The following is a 20,727-nucleotide window of genomic DNA, read 5'->3' on the forward strand; positions in this document are numbered from 1 at the left end:
TCAATACCCTGATTGACCCCAAATTCGATGTGGAACGATTGTCATCTTCCGTAGCCTGCCTTAATATGCAAGTGAGCCGCCACTATTGACTGCAGCACTCGTCTTGGCAGAGGTGTGGTAACACAACATGCACCTTGGTCAAATCTAATTGGGTGGGTGCATTCACAATACCTTACTACCCATCGCAAAGGTGGAACCACGGTTGCTGGAGCGCAATTGCGGATAATTACAACACGTATGCCGTACGTAGACTCTCGCCAACTGGCGAGCAGGATTCCTTGTGATACATGCGCATAGATGAGGTGCGCATCTCATCTAGATGCATGTGAAGTTGAGATAAGAAAGCTATCAAACGGAAAAGATGCGTGATGCTTTCATTTTGATATGTATAACTAAACTGTTACAGGGGGGAGAGGGATTGCCTCTGGGGCTTTATCCTCGGGATTTTCGTCAGGATCTAAGTCAGCTCCATCACTCTCTGGGATAGTGGTGTTGCAGTCCTGTACGTCCTTTAACCCTGTGTAAAAGCTCTCTTGGTAGGCAGTGTCCAAAGAGGCCTGGATGTTGGCGTCGGTGAACGGCACTGTGGTCTTTTCGTACTTGACGTCAGTCAAAGCCTCACGCGCCTTTACGGGTAGTGACATCCAAGAGATCAGTGTGCGCTGAGAAGCCGCGGCAATATCGGCGTCTTTAAACGGTGTCATGGCGTTGTCGTGGATTTGGACAATGAAACTCGTCGGCGAAGAACTCTCGGGAGAGGCTGTGGATGTCAGGCCACCGGTAATAGGTTCGAAGCCCCATGTTGCGTGGTCGGTTGTGTATGACATCCCCACTGGTCGGTATGATGAGGGCTTCTCGGGATCACAGCTCCATTGGTTGATCCAAACGACGACGCTGGCCCAGTAATGACGATGTCCCTTGTTGTCGCCTTTTCCCCATCGAACCTTTGGGAAGTAGTAGCTGTAAATAATAGCGTCACGGCCGTGACTACTGCCGCGGCGAGCATAGACCTGGCCAGTGCCGCCATTACCACAGCCTGACCTTCCACCACCAGTCGGTCTCAGACCACCTCTGCGAGATTCCATTAGCCATTGATCTACTATGAAACAGTGCATGAAATTTCCTCACCCAAGACCCCCGTTGGCATCGACTGCAGGATACGGGTCGCAACCTCCTGTAACGACGAGCAGAGGGTTGAACATGAGTTCGAGGCGTCCGTCTATTCCGGGGGAAGAGTCTTGTTTGAATGCTGCTACTTGGTCATGGTTCACCTCCGGATGTCCGGCGTAATCATCGCCGTCGCGAGGTAGGATAGCTGACACGGCAGCCTCTGAAAAGAATAGGCATACTGTGAGAAAGTACTGAGCTCTCAAGATCATGGCGTCTGTGGAAGGAGATGTGAATCAAGATAAGAGCTCTTCCATCAGGCGGGTAATGTTGGAACAATGCCCCTGGGCGAGTGAATATATACCTAAGTGATCACGATAGATGTGTTGAACCAGGTACACCAGTGGGCTCGGAGTAGTCCTGCCGCTTTGGGAACAGCATTTGGTAATCTTTTTAAGTTTCATCGATTGGCATCGCCGGGACGGTGGACCAGCTAATTTATCCATGGTGCATAATGAAGCAATAACATGTGTCTGCATTCGTCTGTTGATGATAGCTTGGCAAAAAAGAAAACCCGAGTGTATTACCTATGTATGCGCGCAAAGTTGTGTGACCAGCTTCTATCGCTCTTTGGATGAATGGCCTATTTATAGATGCCGAACTGAGTGAGTTACACACTGGCCACTAGGCAATTCCGGATCCCGCGGCGCCGCCGGGGACGAACACCAGTTTGTTCATCGCTGGAGCAGAAAGTCTCGAAAAATTAATCGGAATCCTTAATTTCGCATCCCTTTCGGAGTTTTCTCTTGGTCGCCTTGACCGGCGAATCTGAATGCAATGGGATCTCTATCGCCTACAAGAGGTACCGCCCCGCTGTATTCAAATTCGAGCGCATATCCTCCCCTTCTGCTCCTTTCTTTGGCATGCGATCAACGATAACAAGTCATAATGGCTAGCACCGTTCGTTCCCTCGGTTCCAAGGGCCTCCACTTTCTGCTGTCACTCCTTTTCATCCAAGCGACCGTGATCAGTGCTTCTCCCACCCCAGTAACGGGCGGCGAAAGCACCAATAACATCGACTCTTTGCGCGAGCCTCTCAGCAAGCGAGTACAGGGACAGTTCCCAGACTTCCCTGGCAACTACAATGGTCGTGTTCAGAAGGGAGCCTACCTCAAGTCACTTTTCCCACTCAGCGACTCGGCGGCAAAGCAGCAGAACAGCGGAGTCACCGTCGCCACGCCGTGGCAGGATCCCAGGGCCGTTGAACGCTGGGGATGGACTCGCGAGATGAACTGGTCCCCCTTTAACACCGTGGACGACGAGGCGGCGTCGGACGATGATGGTTTCGACTCAGATTTCGACGAGTTTGATGCGACGCCTGGGTTCGGAAACCTCTTGGACGTCACATTCGCGGACCCACGTTATCCAGTCGACCCGGCAGAGAATGGTCTGTCCACTTACAAGCACGAAAATAACTTCTACAAGCGCGACGGTACTAGCGTTGGAGCTGTAAGTGACTGTCCACCAAACTTGTTCATCTGGAACTCTAGTCCTCTAATGCGCTTCGTCCCCCCTCCAGGCAACAGGCGCTTCTTACCAGAACGTCCTCAACCCAAGATCGGGCGCTATCATTTTTGACAGAAACTTCAGTCCTCGCTACCAAATTGAGAAAAACAAAATTGGGGACGTCCCTGATCTGGAGCAGCTGTCTGATATGGTTTACTTCCAGTGGCTCGATGCTTGCCAGGCGAAGGGCGTCCACCCGAGCAATGTCAGGCTCATCTACCGCAGCAATATCACATACCGCCCTAGTTTCAACGTTGTCTTGCAGGCTCTGTATAACAAGGGACATCAGTCCGTACCGGGATGGAACGACAGGGTGATACTCTCGATGGACACAGAGGAGGGTCTTGCCATCCTTGGCAGCACCCATGGTGCTGGGGCGGCTTTGTTCCTCATACAACACAAGGCCGCCCTCGGCAACAAGAGGATCACAGAGGTCACGGTGTGGGGAGGCTCAAGAGGGTTTGCGTTCAACGCAGACCCAGAGTATGCGGGCCTGAGCTTAAGGTTTACAGTCTCGGACTAGAAGCAGGTGGCCGTTCTAAATAGAGTCCGTTTTGGTAGAAAAGATAATAAGTATAAACCACAGACTAACTACTAATAGTCCGCGAGAGTGCCGAGATGGACAAGATAAAGGCGCATTATGACACTCAGCTAATCATTTGGGAGTTTCTTTTTGACTAATCAGATCGCTGAAGACTTTTCCGAATAGAGAGACTTTGACCCGAAGAACTCATGTGAGACTACATATGCTGCCAGACTTGGGCCAAACCTTTAATGATCATGAAATGCAGAACAGGTGCCTCGCCATGGAATGTCTTGAAGTGCATGAGGCCTGGTGGTTGAGACAGCTTAACAGTGGGAATCAATGAAAAAATAAATGTATCGATATAGATAACGAGATCCAAGTTGGAGTCCAACATGTAGAATAAGAGCCAAGATCCACTCCAGGTTCACACCACGTGCCAACCGCCTTCGACGACATCTCCGCCACGAACTACATTGGTACCCCTAAGTAGACATGTGAATTCCATTGAAAAGCCACTCAGAGGTCGGATGTGGCTATCCTTACTTCTTCTCGAAAACGACGAAGAGGACAACGTAGCCCTGAATGGTGATGTAGTTGCGGGCAGCAGGACCGACGAGGCCGTTGTATTGGTGAGTGGTGACGTCGATCAGCTGGGGGTTCGCGCCCTCCTCGGTGGGAAGTTTCTTCCACTTAAAAGTCCAGGAAATGCTTCCCTCCTGGACCGTCGAATGAATCAACTCGAGGAATTCGGGGTTGTAGGACGGCTCGATGTTAACACGACTGGGGGCCTCGACCTTGGGAATGTTCGCAGTGATGCGCAGGGGCTGGTCGGCAGGGAGGAACCGCTTGATAGGAGGCAAGACGTCTTGGTAGGTGGTACCTTCCTCGCTGCCGTTGTCCCCGCGGACGACGGGGCCAGGCCCGAAGCCGGTGTACTTGATCTCGACGCTGAAGTTGCCGCTGGCGGTCTCGATCAAGACGGTCTTGTTGTTGAAGTGCGGCAGGGGCAGGTTGATGTGCACCGAATGCTTGATTTCGAAAGACTTCTCGCCCTTCTGGGGGGGGAACCCACCAGCAAAGGCTCGGATGGAGAAGGTGAGGCCAGTGTTGAGGACGGACTCCTGCTTGAAGAAAGGGGTCAAGAAAACCTTGGGAATCTCGCCCTTGGCCGCGAGAACAAGCTCGCGAGTGTTGGAGTTGTAGACGATGGAGATGTCGGACTCCTTGACGGGAATGAGAGAGGCCATGGTGTCAGATGAGGTTGATGTCAACGAAAGTGAAGGTTCTTGGGGGCTTTGAGCAGGTTTGCGGAAAGGTAGGCTTGTGATTGAGTCTATGAGAGTCATGATAGAGCTTTTGATGCGGATACAAGTCTGCTTCTTATAGGATATGGAAGGAGAATATCAGAGAGGGCCTGTCTTCAGAATAAGTACGAGCGAGAAGAAGCTATCGATGGCCTCTCGCGCTGACAAACCACAGGAGCCAATGTCGCTGAATTCGTCAAAACTCACCTCAATGGCGCCTCAGTCTGAAAATGCGAATGCCAGGACGCCCAAACATTGCAATCCGGCGAGGGAGGTGTGTTCGACTGGTATTTCAGCCAGCCACATTTTGAGTGTTTCGGTGCCAGGAATGGGTCCGTGATCATGAATTCGCTATTTTCCCGTGGTTGAAATGAAGGATCGCGTCATACGATATTCTGGACGGCAAATCGCAACCGAATGGGTAGAATAGAGCGCCTTCTGTTCCGCCAGTCCTGGTTCAAGGCAGAACTTGTAGTCTGTACTGCAGCCAATGGCTTGCATCCACGAAGTGGGCTTTCTTCCAAGCAAATGTTCCCCGTTTGCACGCGGAGGGGAAATCACACACGCGGTCCGTCTCCAGCTACCGCCTCTAGTCCCTGTTCCTGAACATTCTAGCCCTAAAAGGTCGCGCAATTGCGACGAATGAAGATGCGTTAAGAAACCCGTGGCTTCGAACCGGATTATCATGTCATTCTGTGGAATGGGGGTTAATTGAAGGGTTCAAGACATCGACCACGGGTACGCCTCGTTTAGAGCATAGGGTATCCTGCGCTGGAATCCTATCCGCGACGGGATTACCCGCAGATCCGACATATTTCACACGCCGACGACAAGAAGCAAGGCAAAATTCTTGAGGCTATGACGACTCCGTGGCTGAAACGGCATCTTCATCGAGGCAAGCGACGAGCAAGTTTGAGTGATGAGCAACTTTGCTGGAATGAGAAAGGCAAAGATCCTGACCCCTTTACGTCAAGCTTTTCGACACGCATTCTTCAAACTACGAAGGTACAAGAATGCTGGATTAATGGACGCCCGTTTTGAGAAGATGTAATTCCCGCGGCTTCTGTCGTCAGCACCCAAGGGCAAAAGTGAGACCTGGTGAACTGACAACGAGCGGCCTGGCCCATGTGGCTACCGGCTGCCGCCTCCAGAGCCTGAGACATTGTCTGTTCTAGCGTTCCCGTGCCTCCAGCCGTGCCGCATTCGTCCAGGGAGCTCTGATGCTTGGGTTCCAAACTGGAACATGTGGCTGAGCTATTCAACTATCCGTTAGTTTGGTATCGTCCAATGAATGATTTCAAAATTCCTGGGCCAGTAGTACTGCAAAGGAGAACCCGAGGATAGCCGCCTTGAGCATTTGGCCGGTTCTTGGGAACTCGAATCCCTCCAAAGTGTAGAATGACCTAGGAGCTGAGTTGACCAATGAGAGCACATTATACTCGGGCATCTATCCAGACCGTGAAGGCCACCAAAGACGTTGAACGTATGGCCTATCTCGGAACATCTTGGATTCTGTCTTCACTGTAGTCCCAACCATCTTTGAGACGATTCGGGCAAGTAGATGACGAACGGGGTTTCATCGGTTCATGATACCTTGGTTCTTGGTATTGATCCACGCAAAGTAACCAAGCATTTCGGGAGCATGGACACCTCGCTGGCCGTTGGATCGTCTTGTCTCACGGGCTGGTGAATTATCCCGTGCGCCGACTGCGTTTCCTGTCATCTGCGTCCTCCAGGCTCGAGACGACTCGTGCACGTATCCGTATTGAAGAGTTCGTGCGATCGGGATGAAAGTTGCTAGGCAAACATGGTTGCGGGAGGTGGGATTTCTCCGAAGTCCTCGACCCCCTGGCCTGGCTGTCCCTTCGGCAGATACGTCGATCAAGGAAACCTTAACCGTGCCGCAATCTGGAAGCGCTCCCCGCAGGGCAGAGAAAACTCAATCTGGATAGCAGAAGGCTAGAAGACTTTGATGGCTACCTACTTGACCGTGTGCTCGTCCATGACTGAAATGGCAACATTCGGGCTCAGGGGCCACGACGAGCCTCGGTTCAGGCGGAGCACTTCATGACAACTCCGGTCTAAACTCCAGCGCGTGCTTTCAACAATTTGAAGGCGAAAATAGCTACATTGAGTATCTGATAGTAAGAAGTACCTATTGGAGATGGGTTTTATCCGATGACAGGTGGGCTCGCGATGGTGATCGACGGTGGGCAGACAGCTTAGCCTTGACATGGTGAGCGAAAATCTCCATCAAAGCCCATCCCAAAAGAAAGAAATGACCAGGGAATATTCGGAAACTTATCCGGCACGCCAATCACACCCGGACCAACCGCTTATTAAGCGGGTGTAGCGGTCCTAGTTTTTGGACGGAGTTCCTCCGCCTACCACGAACAGACTCGGCATCGTGAATGAACCTCTGAGACAACAACGATGGGCGGCCCGGTCGCCCCGCTAAAAGGCACCACATTTACCGGTGGGATTGGCTCAAGACCAGGCAAGCATTCATGCTCGAGCCTGTGAGGTTGAGGCTCGCTGCGGCTTGGCGGAGGGGGGATCCCTTGTGGAGGTCCGATGGGCGCTAGGGGAGCTAACGCGTGTCGGCCTTGAGCATTGTGAATCGCGTGGAAAGGGTTACAGACGTCATGCATGAGATTTTTCGTATTCTTGTGTGAGCCTATGGACAAATGGTTGCCCTCGGATTACGTTCAGTCATGGGGCTAGCGGTAAGAGTTGCCGAAAAACGGAGCACACCCGTCGTCTTGTCAGGCGCTGTCAGTGCAACTCCTGAGGGTGTGTACGATGGCTGGAGTGTTCACCGCAACATGGTCCGAACTATGATTGCGACTGTCGATCAGATTCCTCTCCGCGCTACCGGTAAAAGAGCCTTGACGAAAGCTGTGCTTGTTAGACCAAGACCAAGACCAAGACATCCGAGGATGAGCTAGTCACGGGGGCTGGAGAGATTTTGACAATCACATCACGGTGTACGCCGATATGCCCTTTTCTAATAGACGCTGTATGGGTCTGCGGTAAATTCTTGCACATATGTGACATGTCTAGAATCTGCAGACCTAGGCACTTGTGTGACATACAGCCCGCTCGTCCCCGCAGCCCCAACCACGTCGTGACCCTGCCTTCGCTTTCGGGTCAAGGGTCCACGCCCGTTTACGGGGTGATGCTAAGCATCCGACCGAAGGTGGACGGCAACAGAAGCTGCCCGTGGAGTCCATGCTCCTGGGCAAGGGTAGCATTGAAATTCGAGCCCGAGATCCTCAAGCGGTGACGATGTTTTCCATCGAAACATACATAAATCCCTCCCCCTTCAACACCTAGACCGGGAGCAGAACAAGTTGTAATTGAGCTACACAACCTCGAACAGCCCTATCCTGCCGACGAACTCTCAACCGATGGACGCAACCGACACAATTCGCTCTCCCCTAGGAGAGGCGAAGTTCACTCTCGATGGATCCGCGAAGCCCTTGTCATATTTCTTGACCACTATCCTGGTCATCATCTTCGCGTACTCTATGCAGAGTTCCAAGATGAATACGCCTTCAATCAACCCTAAGGGAAAGTTCGAACTCACCGACAGCCGGCCCAAGAAGCGCTACCTGACCGGCGCAAGGGAGATGATGTACTCATGGTTCAAGACCAACCCCAATAAGCCGGTCCGACTGGTTAGCGACATGGGCGAGACCATCGTCCTGCCTCCCTCTATGGCCAACGAAATTCGAAATGATGCTCGCCTAAGCTTCACCCAATTCTCCGCCGACGTGTGCCTCCCCCGACTTTCTCAGTGCTTGACTGTCCGCTGACTAGATACTTCAACAGTTCTTTCAGACCAAGACCCCAGGGTTTGATGCCTTCCACGAGGGAACTCGTGACAGCATTACGTTGATCGTCATCAACAAGGACCTGACCAAGTCTCTCGGTAAGCTCACCTTCCCAAATCATGCTACGTTAGATGGGCACTAAGAAGTCTCGAAGCCAAGGTCACTGAGCCCCTTGCCGACGAAGCCTCGCTGGCACTCAAAGATATCTTCACCGACAGCAAGGGTATGGGATTCCTGATCCGCATCAGAGATGACAAGGCAACTGACAATGGGTAGAATGGCATGCAATCCACATGCGCTCCACGATCCTTCACTTCGTTGCCCGAATCTCATCTCGCGTTTTTCTGGGAACAGAGCTTTGCCGAAACGAGGAATGGCTTACTCTAACGAAGGAGTACACTATGAACGGCTTCTCTTCAGCTGACCGCCTCCGCGAGTGGCCCAGCCTCATGCGTCCCATCGTTCACTGGTTCATCCCAGGCTGCCAAAAAGCTCGCTCTCAAATCGTCCAAGCCGCAAACATCATCAAGCCTATCATCGAGAAGCGCCGCGCACTAAAGGCCGCTGCTATTGCGGATGGCCGCGCGCCACCAGAGTACAACGATGCAATTGACTGGTTCGAAACAGCTTCGAAGGGCACCTACTACAATCCGTCTGTTTCTCAGCTGTTCCTCTCAACGGTAGCAATTCATACGACCACTGACCTTCTGGGCCAAACTCTCGTTGATATTGCCCACAACCCCGAGATCATTGAGCCCCTGAGGAAGGAGATCATCGATGTGCTGAGCGAGGGCGGATGGAAGAAGACGTCTTTGTACAGTATGAAACTTCTTGACAGTGTTGTGAAGGAAAGCCAGCGTTTGAAGCCTTTACAGCTTGGTATGCAACCCCTTGCAACTTCTTACATTGATACCCCGTCAGCTGACCAGGCGTTATTAACACAGCTAGCATGCAGCGCGTCTCTGTTGCCGATGTCACCCTTTCGGACGGCACATTCATCCCGAAAGGCACCTCAGTCAGCGTCTCTTCGCATGCACACTTCGATGCGAACGTCTATGAGAACCCCGAGAAGTGGGATGGCTACCGCTTCCTCCGCATGCGCGAGCAGCCGGGTAAGGAGAACGTATCGCAGCTTGTTGCTACTAGCCCGGAGCACCTTGGCTTCGGCCATGGAAAGCATGCTTGCCCCGGACGATTCTTTGCCGCCAACGAGATCAAGATCGCGCTGGTTCACATCTTGCTGCAGTATGAATGGAGACTGCCTGCCGGTGCCGATACTTCGATCATTGACTACGGCATTAACCCGTGCCTGAACCCGATGCTGGAGCTGGAGATCAGGAGACGCGAGGAGGAGGTTGTTATGAAGTTCTGAATGCACGCAAGGTAGAGCAACTTAGATGCATAGAGCGCCGTAGTGTTGAGTGTGGCATAGTATTAGTAAACTCAGATGCTTTATTAGCGAATGTTTCTCTTGAAAGAGACTCGAAGGTCATTGAATTGAATTATTGTCGACGTTGATTCTCCAGTGCTGGGCATTTCATATTGGGAGGATTGTTGATCGGGACCGACCGATCGGTTGTGGCGGACAAGGTTTTCCGAACGAAGACGATAATCGTGAATCGCCATTGGCCAAAACAAGAACTAGCCCAAGAAGCGTTCATCAATGATTAATAGACGCTGCCATTGGTTAAGTTTTGAATAGCTCATTGGATGTGTCGTCATCGGAGGCGTTGTGCGACCGTTCTTCGAATGCGGGGTTGAGGGGTGAAGTCCATATCGGCTATATAACAATCGGCTGCATGGCCATTTAAGTCAAATTAGACGACCGCATTGCAGAACGAAGATTGCTCTTCTCGCATTGGATCTGAGGTATCTTAGTATTTGCGACCGTCAAAATGGCTCAGAACTTGCCTTTCAAAGTAAGGCCCCAGCTTACCGGGATGCTCAACTTGCACTGACATGAGCATTCAAGCTGTCAAACCCAGATCTGCTCATGACAGACGCGTACGTCAATGGTTCCTGGACGAAGGCATCATCAGGGAAAACATTCGATATCGAAGACCCGGGAACAGGCAAAGTCTTCGCCTCCAGCCCGGACTTCAATAAGTCCGACATCGATGCAGTGGTGAAGTCATCGCACGAGGCCTTTCAGAAATATCGCTACGAAAACCCGCGATCAAGGGCGAAGAAACTTTTAGAGTGGGACCGACTGATTCGGGAAAATCGCGATGACATCGCCACGGTACTGACCCACGAGTCCGGAAAGCCTCTAGCGGAGGCCCAGGGAGAACTTGACTATGCGCTGGGCTTCACCTGGTGGTTTGCCGGGGAGGCTGAACGCATTCGTGGGAACATCTCAACTCCTTCTGCGCCTAATAGGAGGGTCTTGGTGGTGAAGCAGCCGATTGGTGTGACGGTCGCGTTGGTCCCATGGAATTTCCCCATTGCGTGAGCAGATCCTTTGGAATAGTTCAAGACGTGTGCTCACAAGGGATGTTAGCATGATTCTACGCAAGGCCGGAGCTGCTTTTGCTGCTGGATGTACCATGATCGCCAAGCCATCCCCAGAGACTCCACTCACCTGCCTCATCCTCGCGAACCTCGCCACGCAGGCTGGTTTCGGTTCTGGTGTATTCAACGTCATCACAACATCTCTCGATAACACGCCCGAGGTAGCCGAAGCACTATGCAAACACCCTCTAACCAAGAAGGTGTCGTTCACCGGCTCTACCGCGATCGGGAGTCTGATCGCCAAGCATTGCTCTGAGGGCCTCAAGAAAATCACTCTCGAGCTCGGAGGAAACTGCCCATTCATCATCTTCGACGACTGCAACCAGGAACAGGCCCTGGAGGCATTGCTCGCGCTGAAGTGGAGACACGCAGGACAGGCATGCATCACGGCGAACAGAGTCTATGTACAAGCCAAGATATACGAGGAGTTCTTGGACAAGCTGGTTGAGCGTACCAAAACCATCAAGATGGGCCACGGAGCAAAGGACGGCACGACAATGGGGCCTCTGACGACACCCCGGGCAATTCCAAAGGCCCAAGCTCACGTCAAAGATGCCGTCGAGGCCGGCGCCAAGGTGGTGCTGGGCGGCAAGGCGGGCACCGAGGTGGGCGTTGAGGCCGGCTACTTTCACGAGCCTACCATTCTGCGCGACATGAAGCAATCGATGCTGATAAGCCGGGAAGAGACCTTCGCTCCCGTCCTTGGAGTTTACAGCTTCGATACCGAGGACGAGGTGGTGAAGTGGGCAAACGACACGAGCATGGGTCTCGCCAGTTACTTCTTCACCAAGAACATGGACCGGACCTGGCGCCTCATGGAGAATCTCGACGCAGGCATGATCGGGATGAACACTGGCAACTCGTCGGCAGCCGAGTCTCCGTTCGGCGGAATGAAGCTGTCGGGGTACGGCAAGGAGTCCGGAAAGGATGTTGCAATCGAGGAGTACCTGGTTTCGAAGACGGTAACAATGACGTTGGAGGACCACTACTAAACCTATCTGGATATTGAAAGCTGTTGGATTGATGACTGAGTTCATCTAATGCCTATGATATGTTCGTTCGGAATAGATACAACCGAAATGATAATATTACGCGACTTCGAGATATTATGCCGCCGCCAATCTTCTTTCGATTATTACGCCTTCTTTGTAGCCGCTCCACATTGTGATTCCGCACCACGAATTATTGTAAAACCGGTCGGAGCGACGAAGGTGCCGCATCGTCCGTTGTCGCACACGCCTTGTTGGGCACCAAGCCCGCAAACCCGACCGTTCGCAGCAAGTTGTTGCGCTGATGGCTGATTTCGTTTGTTGTAGTCGGCGAACTCTTTGGGAAGTAACGTCAGAGGAAGCGCTTCTGCCTTCATCGGTGCTGCGATTTGGTTAGCTTTTCGAAGAAGCAATACTTGATTGGGCTCAGTGGATTCATACCTGCCACAACGGCCTCCACTGCAAGTGTGGCAACATACACAAGATAGGATAGACGCATGCCTTCGGTTTGAAATGAGGACTTTCACTCCGTGAAATTCGACGATCGGGCGTGGCGGACTCTTGGAGACGATGGTCTGAAGACAGTGTTTGGTGTCGCGGTCTACTTTCCAAAACGACCGCAGGTTATTCGCCCAAGTTTTGAAAGAACGCCATGAAATGCAACAGCTGAGCAACCAACATTCTGGGGGAATCCGGGGATGTGGGCGACTAAAGCAGCTCGGTACTTGATACTCATTTTTTGTTCGGAACAGTCAAGCCGTGAGACGTTGACAACCGTGTGTCTCGGATCGATGTCACTTCTGAGCCGTCGATCATGCATCGTGTGAATGCCTGGTCCTGGTCTATCATCCGACAAAAATTATGCGAGTTGAGACGAGGATACCCCAGGGCAGGGGTCCAGCGGACGTGCCGGCGGAATTGGGTTCACGTCGGCATTCATGAAGGTAAGCGAGAGATAATAGTACCATTGATATTGTAGACAGGCTATTTAAAGCAAAGAAAAGTCCCGCAACTGAGCCGCATCTCCCGTCCAGAAGCAATTTGGCGTTGTACAACTTCACATCGGACTGTGTGGCCCCAATCGAGCCCGGATCGCGGCGACGTCATGTCTCAAACACCGTCCAAAGTCGTGGATATACCAGGAACGATTATTTGGAAAACCAAGCAACCTTCCTGCAATGTGGAACACTTGCATCGCACGGAGAGACTGTTATGTTATTCCACCGTTTGAAGCTTTGCAATATTTCCATCAGAGCCACGAGAGGGATTTATTTCAATCGTCCTTTGTCTCCCGTTCTTGATTACAACCGATTGCAACCCTCCTTACCGCGCCTAAAATGCAACAGAAACCTTGCGAAATTTTAGTCGGCTAGCAGGGATCATAGGCGACATGAATCAAAACCTGGTGAGCACCGAGGCATTGCATGGCAAGGCATCACTGGATAACATCGTCTTCCGCTGAAGGAATTCCCAAACAAGCACACTCAATGGGCGCTGTGGCTGTTGCTTATGTACAGCCACCGATGGACTCTGTGGCTGTTGCCTGCAGCCACTGTGCCACACTTGGTTCGATGCGCTCGGGCCTTGAAAGCAGCGGCTCGCCAATTGAATTTATTCTTCGCTGCTTATCCTCTCTTCCAACTTGGTAAGAAACCATCGCAAAAATGTCTCTTCCCCCAGAGATCATCGACCAAGTAGGCACCAGCTCCCGGCTGAATGAAGATGAGAAGCTGCTAACTGACATAGATCGTCGACCAATATGTCTCAGTAGCCAGAGTCCAGACCTTTCATGAGGTCCGTGACCTCGATGAGTGGGTTAACTTCACCGGCGGCCGGGACTCCACAGCGGTGTTCTACGGTGGGGAGAACGAGCCTTACGAATCGACCTTCTTTCGTACGGATCTAGACCTTCAGGCCTTGTTGACTTTGCGCCTCGTATCCCGTCAGTGGAATCGCTCTGCCAATAGGCTCTTTCGGAGGCATTTTTGATGGAACATCCGCCTCGATGACCCCGACCTGATCAAACGCATTGCAGCCTGTTGTGGCGATCACAATGCCAGTCTGAGCAGTTCAGTGAGAAGTCTGAACCTTGAGGACATGCACGACCTGAATTCGTTCTCGCGACTCTACTCCTTTGATTGGCAAGAATAAGGCAGCCATCCTCTGCATTAAGCTTGTTTAACCCGAGTTTGATACAGTGGTGTGAAGACGATAGCTGACCCGAGGGAATATCTATAGGTTTGTAGGCCAAAATGTCGACCCAAACTACATCGTACTAAACTCTAGCTATGTTGATTCCCCCAGCTCTTTTGGCAAACGGGGATTGCGAGCAGACCCGCAGTTGCATTATGACAAAACGGAAGAACATACCACGATCCGGCGTCTTTTCGACTCACTTGATTGTATCGAGAAATTCACTGCAAGGGTAATGGGCGCTTATAATCGAGAGAACTTACGGGCCAATTGCTACGATATGGAGGGAATGAGCGAATTCGTCAGGACCATTCAATATGGCCTCAGAGCTACGGCATTCAATCACCTTACGGACCTCAGTCTATTGGTTCCCAGCACATGGTACGTTGGAGAAATCACAACTGTCCTGTCTCAAGATGCCCGAAATCAACTGCGGAAACTCCGCCTAGTCATTGTCGATGAAACGGGGCCGGGGGGGAGCGACTGGCAGATGATATCCGACGGCGACGACTACAACGACGGAGACTTCACGGACATTTCTGGAACCGGCTATGCCCCGAGCAACATTCAAGTTGACTATCCCAACAGAGAGCATCAGGATGCCCTGTGGGCATTCGTTGGGTCCTGCCAAAGGCTTGAATCACTGGCTATCATCGCGTTACACTATCTTGAACTTGATCGACTCCGATGGATCCCACAACCTGGATATAGAGGCTTGGTAGACCTCGTAATTCACCGTATCTAGACGAACGTACAGTCGATCTTGAAGCTCTTGACAGTCGCGCCCGTAAACGAAACCAAGCTGACACCTGTGGCACGGAGAGTTTCTCTCGAAGACATCAAGGTGTATGGAAACGGTGGCAACTGGGACAAAGTCTTTGTCTTCCTACGCACACAGTGCCCCGACCTGGAACTCTTTCGCGCCTCCCAGTTGACTTACTTCACCAGCCATGCGCGGCATGAACATAATAACAGGCCGTGGGAGAACTGGAATGATATATGGACAAATGATGACCAAGATAATCATGACAGACATCATTTACACATGGTGGATAGAAAGCTTATCAACAGGGGTGGTAGTGAAGCATACTGCAGTCACTATCCGGTCTCCACACTTGGTTCAGATTCGGAGTGGGGAGATGATCATGACACAGAGACGGGATGGATACCAGACAACTAAATTCATACCTAAGTTGAAGTGCAGTTGAAGGGAGAGTGGAGAAATGAAAAAAATAGCTCTGCCAGAAACAAATTCCTTTCTACCTCGTGTCCCGCTTGTAACATTGGATGGTTTCCGCAGGGTCATCGTTGGAAGACTAGGAGAGAATGCGACTCACGAATTTCAGACTTCAAATCAATCTTGAATTTGAAGTATCTGATGCATACGAATTGGCCCTCGAATATTTCCCCGTGAGAGTCATACGGCAGTCAACAAGGTGCGCCTCCAGGCGGCAAACTGCGAAGAAGAAAAGTTGGAAGGGAAGAAAGACGAATTGTCAAAATTGTGAATGGGTTTTACTAGGATTCAATACACGCACGAAAAGACACACCGTTTTTCGCGTTTGGGAAACTCCGTAACTCAACCTAAAAACGGTGCTCACTTTTGTAAAAGCGGGGGATTTCGCAAGTATGTGGTTCATTGATTCATGTGTCTCGCCGTTTCCGTACTCGCCATTTTTCGACTGAGATCATCTGAGACACAACTGCCGGACCTAGCTACGGCCGTTGAGGACGGCAATTGCTGTCTTGGAAATAATGGAATCAAATGTCACATATTGCTCGTACCGATATCTGATTTTGGTCTATGTTGAAGAATTATGTGGAAATGTCTAGCTAGTCTTCAAGCTACCCGACATATCAAAAGCAACGAAGACAATTTCAGGGGGTGACAGCCTGAACTTCGTGCAATCGTCCGCTTGCGGGCCCCCTCTCTAGATGATCTCAAAACCTTGGGCAGGATCCCGTTTGTCTGAGATAATGTCTCTGGTTGCGATGTCATGGGTGCTCCCACCACCTCGGGAAAAACGGCATGGTGCCACCGTCGGCGCGGTCCGAGTCGTTTGAGAGTAACAGCCGCTAGTCTCACTTCCCCGCTCCAAGGTTATCCTCGGGGCACTTGTGTGCGGCAGAAAAGCTCTCCATAGCCACACAGTTTGAAGCGGCCATACGGTAAACCCATGCCCGACCTCTCCTGGCTTTGAGACGCAAAGTGAGTTTTCTGGTGTCTTAACCGCCCCTGGAAAGGCCTTGATTAGGATGACGTTTTCATGAGATTTACTGTCTCGCTTCCAGAACAAGCTCATCTCATTTCCTCTTTAGCTTTTCTCTGGAGTCCCACGCGGACGTTTTCGAATACCACTAATGGGAGCGAATTGTAGTAGACGTAGGTTTCCATGGCATTCAGATCAGATAGCTAGACGCTAGATGAGTTCTCTTGAACCTGGCTGAAAGCTGTCTCAGTCGCGGTTTGCCTACGTTCCGAGACACATGAAAAAACCGCACGATAGCACCCTACCTTTGCAACAGGAATGGATGGCGCAAAGTGAGAGATTCTTGATACCTCTTCCGTCAGAATTGTTGTTGCTTGGGCCTGTTAATGCTTACCTGCCGTAGATCCTGTGTCAGATCTAAAAGGTATGACTGGTAAAGATAAGTAGTCTCGGAAAGACATGAACGAGACTATGAATAGTTAGCGCGTACTATTCACAAAAGTACGTTACATGATGTAATGCTCGTTCACAGTGAATCCAATGAAACAGGGGCATTTGAGTCGGACTTGATTCCGAAGAAGCTCAACCTGTGGAATCATCAATCTAGTCCACTTGCACCTCGCTTGTTGCTTAGAAGTGGTAGAGAGTTCTGGGCGATGGGTAGACGCAGTGCAACGTTGGTTGCAAGTATAAAGCCAGGTGACTTACCCAGAGCTGCTAAGGCATTATGGCAACAATATCCAAGGCTTTCAGGACCATATTAGACATAACAACATATCCGCCACTTCTTCCTGTCCGTCGATACCGCTGCCCATCATGTCTATCGGAGGCAGCATTCACGAGAGAGTCAGCCGCAATGAGGAAATCACCCGCGGTGACCTGCGGAAAGCCCGCAGCGACCCTTCTTTCCAGATCGACGATGCCCCAGACGGTTACAGCGCACTGGCCTGGGCAGTCATGTTAGGCAACCTCACCAATATTTCACTCCTTAAGAGCAGCAAGGCGAACACCAGAGCACGATACAAAGACCAGTCTCTTCTTCATATGGCTGTCACTGCCAAGGAGAACGCCTTTGAGGTTGTCAAGCTTATTCTCAAGGACGAGTCTGTTGACAGAAACGCGCGAGAGGGGCGCAGACCCAACGATACCCCCCTCATGACGGCACTCCGGAACCAGGCAGACCCTCGGATCATTGATGCATTGAAGAAAGCGGGGGCTTCCGAAACTGTCAAGAACAGCAACGGAGAAACGGCCAAGGACATCGCGAACGGCCTCATCAGCCCCTCGATCGGCGCGCCTCTTGAGGATCCCGAGAACCAGGGCTCAATCGGACCTGCACTTGCGAAGTTCATCATCTCCGCAGTACTTTTGCTGTTCGCGTACTGCAAACCCTGGAAGACCCTCAAGGATGCCCTTGCTGCAGCCTTCAAGCAGATCAACAATGAAATTGGTAAAGCCAATGCTGGGGACAAGCCTCAAGTAAGCGCAGCCGCACCTGATATCTGACTATGAGAGGGAACTGACGTTTTCGAAGAAGCCACAGTTGCCAAGTTCTTATCAGGACTGCGTGGACTCAATTAAAAAGATCATCAAAGACATGGGTCTCGACGACAGCTACCCACCGGACCATCCGTTGATCGACGACATTGCCGACGAAGCTTGGGAGAGACAAAAGGATGCTGACACGAAGACCGAGGACCCTGGCGAGTTCAACGAGAAGCTTCGTAGCGCCTTGTACCAGCCGATCATTTACTGCGGTAGGCTTCATTGACACGACCGCTGATTTGATGAACATTGGCTGATGAAAGGTTTATGAACAGATGACAGTGGATCCATGGAGGGAAACCGATGGACTGCCCAAACTGATCTTGTTGAAGACATTGGCGTGCTGATGAACTCATTTGCCCCTGAGAACATGGGTGTGCATATTCGCTTCCTGAATAGGAATGACGGGGGTCTCGACAACGTCCGGGGCAGCGACATCCGCGGCAAGTTCAACTTCAAGCCCAATGGATCCACCAAGCTCGGCACAGGTCTCAACGAAAAGATCCTCAAGCCGTTTGTGTACAATATCCTCGACAAAGAGGAGGACTTCAAGAGGCCGCCTCTCATCATCACAATCACAGACGGCGAACCCAACGAGGAAGATCAGAACACATTTGCCAACGGAATATCTACCTGCAGCCAAAAATGCTCTGCGGCGTACTATTCTCCCGACTGTAAGTAGATTCCGATTCTATTGATTACGTGGCAGGTAACTAACGTGTTTGCTAGTCGTCAGGTTCCTCGTCAACCAGGTTGGAGATGACGCCAAGGCTGCGCTCTTCCTCGACGGCCTCCAGAACATTAGCAAGGAGAAGAAGTACAAGGATCTTCTTCACGTTACCTCCGGTCAGTATTCCCTATATGTTCTCGTGTTGGCAGTGCACTAAAATGTACCAGATAAACTTGATCAGAAGTATTACGAGCTTCGAAAGAACAAGAGAGAGCTTAACCTTTGGGTACGTAGACCTGACTCCTCCGATTTGATCTGTCCCAAAACTAGCTGAACATTTTGACATGGACGTTTGGACTGACTTATTGTGCTCCTCTAGCTCTTTGAGACAATTTTGCCTCCCCGGCCTTGAGTACCGCAAACTTGGACTACGATGCACGTACGATATTGGACAGACCAGAAGAACTAAGGGGTATGTGGTCAAGGAATGAGACGCCGTAATTGTATTTTCCAGTCAGGTAGTCTGATTCATGTTTGGGATTGGAATATGGAATGTTTAATCGATGTGGCATCCAACGTCAATGATAGCGAGTTGAACCTAATCTGTGTACTATCTCATTTTCGTCAAATAGGCGCTGGAGTTTTCAATGTCATGAAAGGATGTTTCTATTCAGTATCAACAAGTAGCTTCTTCCTTCTATGGCCTGTCCCTAATCTAATCGAGACCCCTACAGCTGTGGAGTAGGTCCTGTGGCAATGCCCTGGCGATTGAAGTAGATCTTCTGTCCCGTCCGTAGACTCTCTTGCAAACCCGCAGCTATCCGGAGAGACGTAACGGCTGATCTCAACGGGATAGGCAGGTCCTTTCCGTCAAGAATTGCGTCTACAAATGCGTTTGCCCCCACCACAAAAGCCGAGATGTACCTGTCATACCATGAAGGCGTCGGCTCAACCTTGACAAATCCATCACTCGCAGCGATCTCCACACGATTCTTTCTTGGAGTTGCGTTGACCGTCAACTTGCCCTCGGTACCAAATATCTCAGTGACGTTGTCGTATCCCACGGCGGAACTCCTCGAATGATAGAAATGGGCGATCTTGCCATCCCAGTACTCACACAACCCAATGGCATTGTCGGCGTCTCCAGTCTTTTTGAGATCTGGGAAGATGTCGGCTGTACCAATTGCTGACACAGACTTTGGCACTGAGTCCTCACCAAGGAACATCAGCGACAAGTCGATGTCGTGAATCGCAGTGTCGTAGTAAATTCCTCCGGAGTTGGCAAGATACTGGATGAAGAACGGACTCTGGTCCCCTTTCTCTATGCCGTGGGATCTGAAGACGAATGGTCTTCCAATTGTCCCTTCCTTGATCTTGGAGAGGGCGTCTTGATAACTATCGTCGAAGCGACGGGAGAACGCAACCATTACCTTTGTTTCAGGCTTTGATTCGACACGCCGACACAAGTCTTCAAGCTGCATAGAAATTAGCGTTCGTGGTTCATCCGATGCAGACGGTGACAGAATTACCTCTGGGACAGAGTTGCAGATTGGCTTTTCGCACAGAACATGGATGCCTTTCTCAAATGCCGCAATGGTCTGGGGCATGTGAAGCGCTGTGATGGACGAGATGATTACAGCCTCGAGTTCAGGGGTCTCAATCATTTCTTCGAAAGTGCTGTACACCTTCACCCCGTAAGGCTCAAGATTGACAGCAGCCCAATCGAGATCTGCTTTTGCAGGGGAGCAAGCGCAGAGAAGCTTAGCTCTAGGGACTAGTCGCAAAAGGTTCATGGCATGACGTTGACCCATGCGACCAATGCCAACGACTCCGACGTTGAGGATCTTGTGTTGGGAGGCCATCGTCGGAGGTCGTCCTTTTGGAAGTTAGGTGAGGGTGGTCAGCTTCTGTTGCAGGAAGGCGTTTGATGAATGACGTGTGCGAGATACAGCTAGAACGATGAAAGAGCAGAGCAACCAATGCCTCGCTTAAAGGGTGCACGGTAAGTCTTTTATGGTCACGACCGAAGTCCCGTTCGGTGTCTGCAATAACCCGCGGGATTCGTTACTATTTCAGACGAATGCAGGGAGAACCGGCGAAACTGCTCCCAATTGGTAATACCTTGATTGTCAAATTGCCGACCGTCATTGCGGGGGACATCCCGAATACCGACGTCAGCAGGGCCGGGGCGGCCAACTCAGTCTACGGAGACTATATAAGATGGGTCTTCGGTCAGTGAATTCCGTAGAACTGGCTGAGTCCTCATCCGC

The 20,727-nt window shown here is 51.2% G+C and overlaps 10 protein-coding genes across 10 annotated transcripts; 7 read left to right on the forward strand and 3 right to left on the reverse strand.

Annotated features, from left to right (window-relative positions):
• Window positions 1-392: 392 nt before the first annotated feature.
• Window positions 393-1,379, reverse strand: COL26b_011236 (uncharacterized protein; the record flags this gene model as incomplete). The annotated part of the gene is made up of 2 exons (XM_053183908.1): window positions 393-1,071; window positions 1,129-1,379. 2 exons carry the CDS (start codon window positions 1,377-1,379, stop codon window positions 393-395), a joined length of 930 nt encoding a protein of 309 aa, XP_053032111.1.
• A 676-nt stretch (window positions 1,380-2,055) lies between these two features.
• Window positions 2,056-3,196, forward strand: COL26b_011237 (uncharacterized protein; the record flags this gene model as incomplete). The annotated part of the gene is made up of 2 exons (XM_053183909.1): window positions 2,056-2,616; window positions 2,687-3,196. The coding sequence occupies 2 exons, from the start codon at window positions 2,056-2,058 to the stop codon at window positions 3,194-3,196; spliced, it is 1,071 nt and encodes a 356-aa protein (XP_053032112.1).
• A 542-nt stretch (window positions 3,197-3,738) lies between these two features.
• COL26b_011238 (uncharacterized protein) lies at window positions 3,739-4,446 on the reverse strand (the record flags this gene model as incomplete). Its single annotated transcript, XM_053183910.1, has 1 exon — window positions 3,739-4,446. The coding sequence occupies one exon, from the start codon at window positions 4,444-4,446 to the stop codon at window positions 3,739-3,741; it is 708 nt and encodes a 235-aa protein (XP_053032113.1).
• Window positions 4,447-7,913: 3,467 nt separating this feature from the next.
• COL26b_011239 (uncharacterized protein) lies at window positions 7,914-8,615 on the forward strand (the record flags this gene model as incomplete). Its single annotated transcript, XM_053183911.1, has 3 exons — window positions 7,914-8,279; window positions 8,338-8,437; window positions 8,494-8,615. 3 exons carry the CDS (start codon window positions 7,914-7,916, stop codon window positions 8,613-8,615), a joined length of 588 nt encoding a protein of 195 aa, XP_053032114.1.
• A 17-nt stretch (window positions 8,616-8,632) lies between these two features.
• On the forward strand, window positions 8,633-9,711 carry COL26b_011240 (uncharacterized protein; the record flags this gene model as incomplete). Its single annotated transcript, XM_053183912.1, has 2 exons — window positions 8,633-9,218; window positions 9,284-9,711. 2 exons carry the CDS (start codon window positions 8,633-8,635, stop codon window positions 9,709-9,711), a joined length of 1,014 nt encoding a protein of 337 aa, XP_053032115.1.
• A 523-nt stretch (window positions 9,712-10,234) lies between these two features.
• Window positions 10,235-10,791, forward strand: COL26b_011241 (uncharacterized protein; the record flags this gene model as incomplete). Its single annotated transcript, XM_053183913.1, has 2 exons — window positions 10,235-10,258; window positions 10,312-10,791. 2 exons carry the CDS (start codon window positions 10,235-10,237, stop codon window positions 10,789-10,791), a joined length of 504 nt encoding a protein of 167 aa, XP_053032116.1.
• Window positions 10,792-10,840: 49 nt separating this feature from the next.
• Window positions 10,841-11,842, forward strand: COL26b_011242 (uncharacterized protein; the record flags this gene model as incomplete). Its single annotated transcript, XM_053183914.1, has 1 exon — window positions 10,841-11,842. One exon carries the CDS (start codon window positions 10,841-10,843, stop codon window positions 11,840-11,842), a length of 1,002 nt encoding a protein of 333 aa, XP_053032117.1.
• Window positions 11,843-13,503: 1,661 nt separating this feature from the next.
• Window positions 13,504-13,806, forward strand: COL26b_011243 (uncharacterized protein; the record flags this gene model as incomplete). Its single annotated transcript, XM_053183915.1, has 3 exons — window positions 13,504-13,533; window positions 13,586-13,733; window positions 13,754-13,806. 3 exons carry the CDS (start codon window positions 13,504-13,506, stop codon window positions 13,804-13,806), a joined length of 231 nt encoding a protein of 76 aa, XP_053032118.1.
• Window positions 13,807-17,058: 3,252 nt separating this feature from the next.
• COL26b_011244 (uncharacterized protein) lies at window positions 17,059-18,926 on the forward strand (the record flags this gene model as incomplete). Its single annotated transcript, XM_053183916.1, has 6 exons — window positions 17,059-17,721; window positions 17,804-17,999; window positions 18,063-18,461; window positions 18,517-18,633; window positions 18,685-18,743; window positions 18,918-18,926. 6 exons carry the CDS (start codon window positions 17,059-17,061, stop codon window positions 18,924-18,926), a joined length of 1,443 nt encoding a protein of 480 aa, XP_053032119.1.
• Window positions 18,927-19,185: 259 nt separating this feature from the next.
• Window positions 19,186-20,319, reverse strand: COL26b_011245 (uncharacterized protein; the record flags this gene model as incomplete). Its single annotated transcript, XM_053183917.1, has 2 exons — window positions 19,186-19,932; window positions 19,987-20,319. The coding sequence occupies 2 exons, from the start codon at window positions 20,317-20,319 to the stop codon at window positions 19,186-19,188; spliced, it is 1,080 nt and encodes a 359-aa protein (XP_053032120.1).
• Between the last annotated feature and the right edge of the window lie 408 nt (window positions 20,320-20,727).

The sequence above is a fragment of the Colletotrichum chrysophilum genome, assembly GCF_026319265.1.
Source record: "Colletotrichum chrysophilum strain AFK26 chromosome Unknown scaffold_134, whole genome shotgun sequence".
In the NCBI taxonomy this organism is placed as follows: Eukaryota; Fungi; Ascomycota; class Sordariomycetes; order Glomerellales; family Glomerellaceae; genus Colletotrichum; species Colletotrichum chrysophilum.